Source organism: Triticum dicoccoides, chromosome 3A (genome assembly GCF_002162155.2).
Source record: "Triticum dicoccoides isolate Atlit2015 ecotype Zavitan chromosome 3A, WEW_v2.0, whole genome shotgun sequence".
Classification (NCBI taxonomy): Eukaryota; Viridiplantae; Streptophyta; class Magnoliopsida; order Poales; family Poaceae; genus Triticum; species Triticum dicoccoides.
In genome coordinates, this window is record NC_041384.1 from 53573810 (window position 1) to 53585006 (window position 11197).

At 41.4% G+C, this 11197-nt stretch overlaps 1 protein-coding gene across 1 annotated transcript; it reads right to left on the reverse strand.

The window, feature by feature from the left end:
- Positions 1-3752: 3752 nt before the first annotated feature.
- On the reverse strand, positions 3753-5361 carry LOC119267052 (40S ribosomal protein S5-like). Its single transcript, XM_037548352.1, has 4 exons — positions 5290-5361; positions 4914-5185; positions 4146-4349; positions 3753-4055 (listed from the first exon to the last, which is right to left on the reverse strand). The coding sequence occupies exons 1-4, from the start codon at positions 5359-5361 to the stop codon at positions 4001-4003; spliced, it is 603 nt and encodes a 200-aa protein (XP_037404249.1). The 3' UTR covers positions 3753-4000.
- Between the last annotated feature and the right edge of the window lie 5836 nt (positions 5362-11197).

Genomic DNA, 11197 nt, shown 5'->3' on the forward strand with positions numbered 1-11197 from the left:
AGCTGGAGCCCCATCTAACCCTAAACCATTTAGGTTTGAAAAATGGTGGCTATCCCAACCTGGGTTCCACCAAATGGTTATAGAAGCTTGGGATTCTGTGTCCTCTTCTAAATCTTCAGTTGATAACTGGATGACTAAAACTAGGGTCCTTAGGAAGAAACCAAAAGGTTGAAGTATTAACAGAGAAGCAGCTTTGAAAAAGAAAAAAGGCACTCCTTGTGGAGTTTGATAACCTTGATGTCCTATCTGAATCTTAACAGCTCTCTGCTACTAATTTTGATAGGATGAAGAATATTAAAAAGGAACTTGATGAGATTTGGAAAAAAAAGAGGAAATTGCCTTACGGCAGAGATCTAGGGATAGGAAAATTTTGGAGGGAGATAGGAATAATGCTTACTTCCAGGCCCTTGCCAATCATAGACATAGAAAGAATCATCTTACTGAGTTAAATGGCCCCGATGGGGTGGTTACTTCTACCAAGGATATGCTTGAGGTAGCTACTTCCTTCTATAAGGAACTATTTGCTTTTGAACCTAAACCTGACATCCACTTGGGTGCTGATTTTTGGTCCATTGAGTAGATGGTTAGTGATGAGGAGAGATAACTTCTAGAGATACCTTTTTCTGAAGAGGAAATTAAGCAAGCTATTATGAGTTCTTATTCTAGTGGTGCTCCGGGCCCTGATGGCCTCCCCTTTTTGTTTTACCAAACCTTCTGGGAGTTGATCAAAAAGGATTTTATGTGGATGGTTAAAGATTGTGAGAATGGTGATTTAGACATGTATAAATTGAATTATGCCATTATTACCCTCATACCTAAAGTGCCTCTGGCTAGAGACATGAATTTTTTTAGACCTATCGGTTTGAGTAATTGTGTTGTCAAGATTTTCTCTAAAGCTATGACCAGTAGGGTGTCTCCTTTGTGTGACAAGCTTATTTCTAATAATCAGACTACCTTTATTAAAGGGGGGGTTCATTTTAGAAAGTGTGGTTATGGCCCATGAGGTTATTCATGATATACACATGTCTGGCTCTAGTGGATTGATTCTTAAACTTGATTATGAGAAAGCCTATGATAGAGTGAGTTGAGATTTCTTGAAGGAAATGCTTCTTTCTAGAGGTTTTGACAGTAAATGGGTTGGTTGGGTTATGTCCACTATCCACCAGGGGACTTTCCAGGTTAGAATTAATGACATAAATGGCCCCCACTTTGCTGGGGGGGGTGAGGCTTGAAGCAAGGTGATCCTCACTCACCTCTGTTGTTTAATTTGGTGGCTGATGTCTTTTCTAAGATGCTCCAGAAAGCTGTCAATAGAAACTTGATTTGTGGACTGCTGCCCCATGCCATTCCTGGAGGGTTGGTCAGCCTACAATATGTTGATGACACTATTCTTTTCCTAGATAATTCGCTAGCTTGTGCTAAAAATTTGAAATGGATTCTAGCTTGCTTTGAGAAACTTTCTGGTTTGAAGATTAATTTTCACAAGAGTGATTTGCATACTATTAATGTTTCTGATCAAAAAGACTTTGCTCAAGTTTTCTGTTGTCAACTTGGAGATTTTCCCTTTAAATATTTAGGGGTGCCTTTGCATTTTAAAAAACTTAGAAGGAAAGATCTTCAATGCATTATAGACAGGAGTATTAAGAATATAGCTGGTTGGCTGGGGAGATTTCTCTCCTACAGGGGCAAATTGATCCTTCTCACTACTTTTATTGCCAGTATTCCTGCCTACTTAATGTCTATTGTTAAATTTCCCAAATGGGCTATTGATATGATTACATCTCAAATGTCTCACTTCTTTTGGGGTAATGTGGGTGAAAACCACAAATACCATCTTGCTAGCTGGGGGATGATTTCCAGGAAGAAAGAATTTGGTGGTATGGGGTTCCCAACCTTAGAGAGTTCAATATGGCCCTTTTGGCTTCTTGGGGGAAAAGATTTTATGATGGTAGAGATGGTGATTGGAAAAAGATTATGGCCTACAAATATAATACTAACAATCCCAACTTCTTCAACACTAGGACTAATTTGGGGTCCCCATTCATGAAAAGTCTATCATGGGCACTTGCAGCATCTAAAAACTTTTATAGGTGGATCCCTAGAGATGGGAAGAGTATTGCCTTCTAGCATGACATTTGGATTGGGGACTGCTCCCTAAAAACTGCATTTTGGGACTTGTTTGACATTTGTCAACAGCAAGAGGCCACTCTTGCGCAGGTCTGGGTGGGAGGTGAACTCCAGCTCACTTTTAGGAGATGTGTGGGTGAAGGGGCTCTGGTTAGATGGGATGAGCTAACTAATTTAGTTAAACAGGTTATGATGTCTGACTCCCCAGACCAACCTGTGTGGATGCTGGATTCTTCCAGCAAGTATTCTGTCAAGTCTTTTTACAAAATGATCAACTTTGAAGGATACATGCTGAGATTAAAGATGATATATGGAAAATTAAGATCCCTCCCAATATACATGTTTTCCCGTGGTTGATTTACTACAACAAATCTGTAGGTTTCAGGGGGGTACGATCCACCGCGTTCCTGTGCTTTACATGAAATGGAAAGATCAGAACGAACAAGCAGAGCAACTTGATAGCTTGACCAGGGATAATCTGGCAAGCGTAGACATGTAGAGAATAAGACATGTGTCTTTTGTAATGAACCAGAAACAATTCAGCATCTCTTTTTTGATTGTATTGTTGCTAGACAAGTGTGGGAGCTGATGGCTGAAAGTTTTAGCATTAATATACCTGATTCTTTTGCTATGTTATCTTCCTTTTGGAAGAAAAGGAAACATTGTGAAGCTCTAAACATAACTACTGCTATTGCCTTGTGGAGCTTATGGCGTTTACGAAATAACTTTGTTTTCCAGAGGCGAAGATGGCGAAGTATATGATGTGCTTTGGATCTGTTGGACGCAACAATTAGGCAATATAAAATCCTATGTTCAGAGGCTTAGGGTGCGCATAGGGGAATTGCTTAGGATGCTAAACTCTAGAGCATGGCTGGCTTTGTATCTCCCCTAGATCCTCTTAAAAACTCTGTTGTAATAGGGTAGTTTCTTAAAATACTTGTGGTCCCCGTCTGTGGCAGTAGTGCCGTCGAGCGTTGTTAAACAGTCTTTGCTTTGGTTTTGCCTGGCTTTAATAAAAGTTGAGGCGGGGGAAACCTCTTTCAGTTCAAAAAATAAACACTATAATTTAATTTGAGTACAACCCGATTATACTCAAATTCAGTTATTTCCTGCTCCTTGTAGCCCACCATACAAATGGAACAGGTCAATTTATTTTCTTCAAAACCGTTGGCTATTTGTTGCATGCGGCACAAATAACAATTCTATTCCTAAATATAAGTGTATCACTATTTCAACTACATTCATCATGAAATATACTTTGATATTTTATATATTTTGTATTGTAAATCTCTATATATTTTGCTATGAAGTTGGTCACGCACAGACACCTTATATTTAGGAAGTTTTGGGGGACAAGTAATTCCAGGGAGAACAAGACAAGTATAACAAACAGGCAACCGAAAGAAAAACACAATCACAGAAGGGACTAATGGCATTGATTTCGTGGTGTATTTCAAAACAAAAGGCGACCAAAGGAAAAACACAATCATCAGAAACAATGACAAAGCTAATATGCGGTTTAAATTAAAACAGAGGTATCGGCAGTCGGCCAAGTGTGGTACTGACAACTATGACAGAGCACAAGAATGCAATAGTAACATGCATTACCCTATTGCAAAGTGAAATAAGCATTCCCGGTAATAGATAAGACATATAATGACAGAACAGAACGACACATTCAACATCTCCAAATTTGTCTGAACAGGAATTGGTTTCATAGAAGACAAGCATCAGGCAAGTCCTTGCCGCTACATCGAAATGTTCTTTCATCACAAACTTAAAGCATAGCTAAAACAGTTCTAGATATCTTGTAAAACACATTCATTCCAAAATCTCCAGCCAAAAGCACGAGACCCTCAGATGCACATCCATCTTAACGGTTAGCCTTGGCAACACGCTCAATCTCGTCCTTCTTCTTGATGGCATAGCTGCAACCAAGTTAAGGGCAACCATGAGCACACACTATCTTCAATTCAAATCGACAGACAAGGCAAAGAGAGGTAGGGTTTATGGTATACCTGTTGGATGAGCCCTTGGCAGCATTGATCAGCTCATCAGCGAGGCACTCAGCAATGGTCTTGACGTTCCTGAAGGCGCTCTCCCTGGCACCAGTAGTCAGAAGGTAGATGGCCTGGTTCACCCTCCTGAGGGGAGAGATATCCACAGCCTGTCTCCTCACAACACCAGCAGACCCAATACGGGTAGCATCCTCACGTGGACCACTGCAACAGGGTAATAGCACATCAAGCAAAGTTCATACAGAAATCAAGAGCCCAGATACAACACAAATTCACAATTACAGTTAAGGCACTCAGTAAAAAAGCATGTATCTAGGGAATGGACACTGTCACTCACTAGAATTTCCTCAGCACTGCTATCAGAATAGAGCATTTTGAGGCAAGAAATTTTACGTGCTGCTAGCAAACTAGTATACAATATTTATCAGATATACAGGTCTGCTAAACCTAATACTGACATCCATTACTAAAACATCTAGAAGAAAACAGTAAAACTGGTAGAGCCTAATATGAAGCAGGAATTTGCCAATACCGTTTAGCGGACTACCACATGGCTATCATCCGAATCACAGTACAAGATTTCAACTAAGAGATGAACCTGTTAATATTCTACTATGTACTAGACATATCATTAAACAAATTAAGCTGACAATGATATTCGACTACCAACACCACTCACTCAACTGGATCTAACACTAGTCACTGCCGGCAAACTACCATCACCTAGAGACAAGACTGCAGAGAGGAGAAACAGATGGAGACCGGTACCTGTTGATGATGGCATCAACGATGATCTGGATGGGGTTGGCGTCGGTGAGGAGGTGGATGATCTCCATGGTGTGCTTGATGATGCGGACGGCCATGATCTTCTTCCCGTTGTTGCGCCCGTGCATCATGAGGGAGTTGGTGAGGCGCTCGATGATGGGGCACTGCGCCTTGCGGAAGCGCTTGGCCGAGTAGCGGCCGGCCGAGTGCGGCAGGAACGTGTAGTGCTTCATCGACGTCACCGCGAGGTAGTCGTTCAGCGAGATGTCGGTCACCTGCGAAAACACGGTTAGCCACCGGCCAGATCTGCGCCTCCCCCGGCCGCCGCCGGAGCGGCGGCCGGCGGGAAAGGGAGGAGGGGTTGCGAGGGCGTTCTCACCTGAACATCCTCGAAGGTCCAGCGGTTGAAGAGCTTCACGTCGCCCCCGGGCACCGGCTCCACGACCGCCATGGCTGAGGGTGTGGTGGGGGAGGGGAGGTGGCGGCGGCGGGTGCAGGAGAGTTGGAAAACCTAGTGGAATCGGCGCGCGGGGCGGGGATGGGGGCGAGGGGATCCAGTTTTATACAGCTGGGGAGCTAGGGTTTCTGATCTGACGGTGGCGGGGCGCTCGCGCATCGGCCAGACGGACGGTGGAGATCCGATTCGCTGAACCCGCTCCTTTTTTTCCTGCGGGGACTTCGCTGAACCCACTGGTGTACATGTTTTTCTTTTCGGCCCAAATCAGTATCCAAAAAAAAACAGCATCCAAATCCAGCACCCTAATTTTCCACTAGCAAAGGAAAAGAAAATTCTCTAATAAATAATAAAGAAATAAAGGAAAATACAACCACCTTAATTTCACACTACATGTGTACATGAGTAGTGAGAATGACACCAAAATTGTTTCGAAAAAAAACATGACACCAAAATTCACATGAACTTTAAAAGTAGCATTTTTGGGCAAACGTATTAATCATATTTTAAGGGGTCATGATGGTATTTATTCACGTTGCCTCTTGTTTTCAGGGGAACTCGTGTAGCATCTACATAAACTTGCACATTTAAAAAAGGTTATACATCTGATATTTGTTTTATGTGAACTAGGGATTTTATTCAACGTTCAATACAGAAGGAGTACAAAGTGATATCTGGTATAATCCCTAGCCACATGTAGCGACCTATAGGGAGAGTCGAAGATGCTTTTGATGTTGCATGTGCTTCAAAGCTGGCCTCCCGATTCTCACAACGAAGACTAACAATCACAAGATCTTTTCTAGTTCAAAACCAAATCATAGGAAGTCGCAGCACCCCTGTTGATGTTTGAGATAACTTCTATGCAATCAGACGTGATCATATGTCCGAGGTTGAAGTCTTGATGTGGAACTGAGGCTCTTTGCCCTTCCTTGTCCCTGCAAACGGCTGCCGTACACCCATATTGCCTTGACGAGAGCGTCCACTATCCACATCTATTTTAGCGACAACTCCATCTGGTGCAATCCAAATACGGACCCTTTTGGCACAGTGTAGCCGAAAAGTTGCTCGAAACAGGCAATAAGTTTTCGGATCTTTCATGTATCTACTAACAAAGCACGTGGTGGATAGAGGACTCTAAAATTCACTATCATGAACTACACGTCTTCTCGCCCACCAAATAGCCCACATGGTGATTAACTCTTGCTAGATCTTGCTTATTCATGGATTTAAAAAGCCATAAACGTGTGTCATTTGTCTGGTTCGAAATCACATGCTCGAGCACCTCTCCATCTCCCGAGGCACGCCCAGGTGGGTTGTGCCCACCTCGAGAACCTTCCGGACTCCGTTTTTCTCCCGTTTGCTGGTTTCCCAAGATAAAAAAACCTTTATATACCCCCCGAACATGACCACCGTATTGCAGAGAAATCTTTTGTTCTTCTTTCTTGCCGTTTTCATGGTAGATCTATAATATGTCATCCCAAGGTTCGGAAGAGGATTGCCCGGTTTCTTACCAGCCTTTGGATAAGAATATCTTCAAAGACACCTACCCCTACATATGGTTCACCAATGAGGAAGATGAAGATGAACTAGTCCCCCCTCGTTTCAAGCAAGAAAGCAAGGAGGCATTATGCAAGAAGATAATAAAGCTTGAGATGGAGAATGAGGAGCTGAGGATAGATAATTTTACCCTCCGACGCAAGCTGGAAAAAAGGATAAGCCTATTACATCATCACCACCACCACCTTCTTCATTACCAAAGGAGACTTGAGTTCATGGTATGGACATTCCCCTTGGCTTGTGCCAAGCTTGGGGGAGGTGTCCCGGTATCGTATCACCACCACTATCCTTGCCTTTATCTATTTTAGTTCGATCTTCAGTTATCTTTTGACTTAGTTGAATAAAAGCTTAGTTCAATCCTTCAAGTGTTTGCTTAGTGATCTATCTATGTAGTCGTGTTCGAGATATATAATAAAGTTTAGTTTATGTTTTGCTTTCTTTACTTTTAAGTTTCAATAAAAAAGGGAAATAAATGGAAAAGATCATATGCTAATATTATGGTGAGTAATGATATCACACAAGGAAAAGTATAAGTGGTAAAATTTATTGGAGATTGACAAACATAGCATTGGTCAATGATGCAACTCATGAAAAAATTAATAAGGAAAGAGAGATTCACATGCAAATACACTATCTTGGACATGTTTTATAATTGTGAGCCCCCATCAAAATATTATATGCTAAAAATATTGACGTTGGACAAGGAAGACAACGTAATGATTTATGTTTGTTCATATTCACATAGAAGTTATATTGTCATAGATCCTTTAACATGTGGTGCTTGCTCAATATCTTTGGCCAAAATTCCGCACTGAGTAGAGATACTAATTGTGCATCTGAAACCCTTAAACCCCATACCTACCTATGGATTAAGTAAGATCCTTCAAGTAAGTTATCATCGGTGGAATAAGGCAATAAAAATTGCTTCTAAATGTGTTAGATCATTTAGTGTAAGAGAAAATTAAGCGTTGTGCGAACTTGTGATGGCAAAATAATAAAAGTGACAGACTGCATAATAAATGTTGCTATCACAAGGGGCAATATAACGTGACGTTCTTTTGCGCTAAGAGATCGAGCCTACTAACAAAAAGCGCATGTCAACCTATGCTTCCCTCTGCGAAGGGCATATCTTTTACTTTTCTGTATTTACTTTTATGCAAGAGTCAAAGTATTCTTCCCTATTCCTTTTTATTTTCTCTTTTGCAAGCACCATGTGGTGAGGAAAGATCTAGGCACATATATCCAGTTGGATATGAGTGGGCATGAGTTATTATTGTTGACATCACCCTTGAGGTGAATACGTTGGGAGACGTAAGCCCCTATCTTTCTATGTGTCCGGTTGGAACTTTTTGCTCATGTGTATGCGGTGAGTGTTAGCAATCATAGAATACTATATGATGGTTGAGTATGTGGACTTGCCAAAAGGCTCCGATACGTGACCCTTCCTGAAAAGATGATGAATTGTAGTTGCAAAGTTGACTGAGAACATAGTTTGTTGGTTTTCAATAGAGTTTATGCTTTATATTTCGATGTTGTGATGAATTGTTACTTGTTCATGAGAAGTTATATGATAAAAGTTGTTTGATAAAGTTTCATGTTAAAAGTTCTATAATAAAGTTTTGTTGCTGTTATAATAATATGCATGATGCTTCTATGTTTGTATTGTGTTTTTATCAACACCTCTCTCTCTAAGAATGTGGACATGTTTTTCGATTTCGGTTTCCGCTTGAGGACAAGCAAGGTCTAAACTTGGGGAGTTGATACATCCATTTTGCATCATGTTTTCTTACTGTTATTTATAATGTTGTTATGAATAATAATGCTTTATGGAGCAACTCTAATGCCTTTTCTCTCATAATATGCAAGCTTTACACAAGGAGGGAGAATACCGACAGCTGGAATTCTGGATCTGAAAAGGCTACGTCAGAGTTACCTATTCTGCACATCTCCAAATGAGTCAAAACTTCACAGAGATTTTTTATGGAATATTTAAGAATTATTGGAGCAAATAACTACCAGAGGGTGCCCACCAGGTGGGCACAAACCACCTGGGCGCGCCCTGGTGGGTTGTGCCCTCCTCGGCCCACCTCTGGTGCCCATCTTCTCGTATATAGGTCATTTTGACCTAGAAAAAATCAGGAGGGGACTTTTGAGACGAAGAGTTGCCGTCTCGAGGCGGAACTTGGGCAGGAGCACTTTTGCCCTCCAGCGGAGTGATTTCGTCAGGGGAACTTCCCTCCTGGAGGGGGAAATCATCGTCATCATCATCACCAACAACTCTCCCATCTTGGGGAGGGCAATCTCCATCAACATCTTCAACAACACCATCTCCTCTCAAACCCTAGTTCATCTCTTGTGTTCAATCTTTGTACCGGAACCTTAGATTGGTACTTGCGGGTGACTAGTAGTGTTGATTACATCTTGTAATTGATTACTATATGGTTTATTTCGTGGAAGATGATGACCCACAAGTATATGGGATCAATCATAGTCCTTTCGATAAGTAAGAGTGTCGAACCCAACAAGGAGCAGAAGGAAATGACAAGTGGTTTTCAGCAAGGTAATGTCTGCAAGCGCTGAAATTGTAAGTAACAGAGTAGTTTGATAGCAAGATAATTTGTAACGAGCAAGTAACGGTATTAGTAACAAAAGTGCAGCAAAGTAGCCCAACCTTTTCAGGCAAAGGACATGCCAAAACGGTCTCTTATGATAAGCAAAGCATTCTTGAGGGTACACGGGAATTTCATCTAGTCACTTTCATCATGTTGGTTCGATTAGTGTTCGCTACTTTGATAATTTGATATGTGGGTGGACCGGTGCTTAGCTGATGTTCTTACTTGAACAAACCTCCTACTTATGATTAACCCCCTCGCAAGCATCCGCAACTACGAGAAAAGTATCAAGAATAAATTCTAACATAGCATTAAACTTTTGGATCCAATCAGTCCCTTACGGAATAGCGCATAAACTAGGGTTTAAACTTCTGTCACTCTCGCAACCCATCATCTAATAATTACTCCATAATGCATTCCCTTAGGCCCAAATATGGTGAAGTGTCATGTAGTCGACGTTCACATGACACCACTATGGGAATCACAACATACATACTATCAAAATATCATACACATATCAAGTTCACATGATTACTTGCAATACGATTTCTCCTGTGAACTCAAGAACAGAAGTAACTACTCACAAATGATAATCATGCTCAAGATCATAGGGGTATTAAATAGCATAATGGATCTGAACATATAATCTTCCACCAAATAAACCATATAGTAATCAACTACAAGATGTAATCAACACTACTAGTCACCCACAAGTACCAATCCGAGGTTCCGGTACAAAGATTGAACACAAGAGATGAACTAGGGTTTGAGAGGAGATGGTGTTCTTGAAGATGTTGATGGAGATTGCCCTCCCCAAAATGGGTGAGTGGTTGGTGACGATGATGACGGTGATTTTCCCCCTCCGCGAGAGAAGTTCCCCCGGCGGAATCGCTCCGCTGGTGGGCAAAAGTGCTCTTGCCCAAGTTTCGCCTCGAGACGGAGTCGCTCCGTCCCGAAAGTCCTCTCCTTATTTTTTTTCTATGTCAAAATGACTTATAGACCAGAAGATGAGCACCGGAGTTGGGCTGGGCTGAGCACAACCCACCAGGGCGCGCCCAGGTGTCTTGTGCTCACCAAGTGGCCCCCCTCCGGTAGTTATTTGCTCCAGTATTTCTTATTTATTCCATAAAAAATCCTTGTGAAGTTTCAACTCATTTGGAGTTGTGCAGAATAGGTAGCCTGACGTAGCTTTTTCAGGTCCAGAATTCCAGCTGCCGGAATTCTTCCTTTTTGTGTGAACCTTGCATGTTACGAGAGAAAAGGCATTAGACTTACTCCAAAAAGCATTATTATGCATAAAAACATTATAAATAACAGTAGGTAAACATGATGCAAAATGGATGTATCAACTACCCCAAGCTTAGACCTCGCTTGTCCTCAAGCGAAAACCGAAATCAAAAAACATGCCCACATGCTTAGAGAGAGAGGTGTCGATAAAAACAAAATACGGACATAGAAGCATCATGTAAATTATTATGACAACAACAAATTTTAACATAAAACTTTTATCATAGACTTCTCATGAATAAGTAGCAATTCATCACAACATCTAAGTATAAAGCATAAACTCTATTGGAAACCAAAAAACTATGTTCTCAGTCAACTTTGCAACTGCAATTCATCATCTTTTTAGGAAGGGTCACATATCGAGGCCTTTAGGCAAG

Bases quoted from the DNA above. Each gene is read 5' to 3' on its own strand.
- LOC119267052 (XM_037548352.1), bottom strand. From the start codon at position 5,361: ATGGCGGTCGTGGAGCCGGTGCCCGGGGGCGACGTGAAGCTCTTCAAC. The intron at 4,350-4,913 runs GTACCGGTCTCC...ACCCTGTTGCAG, and splicing joins GTTGATGCCATCATCAACAG to TGGTCCACGTGAGGATGCTA. The intron at 4,056-4,145 runs GTATACCATAAA...ACTTGGTTGCAG, and splicing joins GCCAAGGGCTCATCCAACAG to CTATGCCATCAAGAAGAAGG.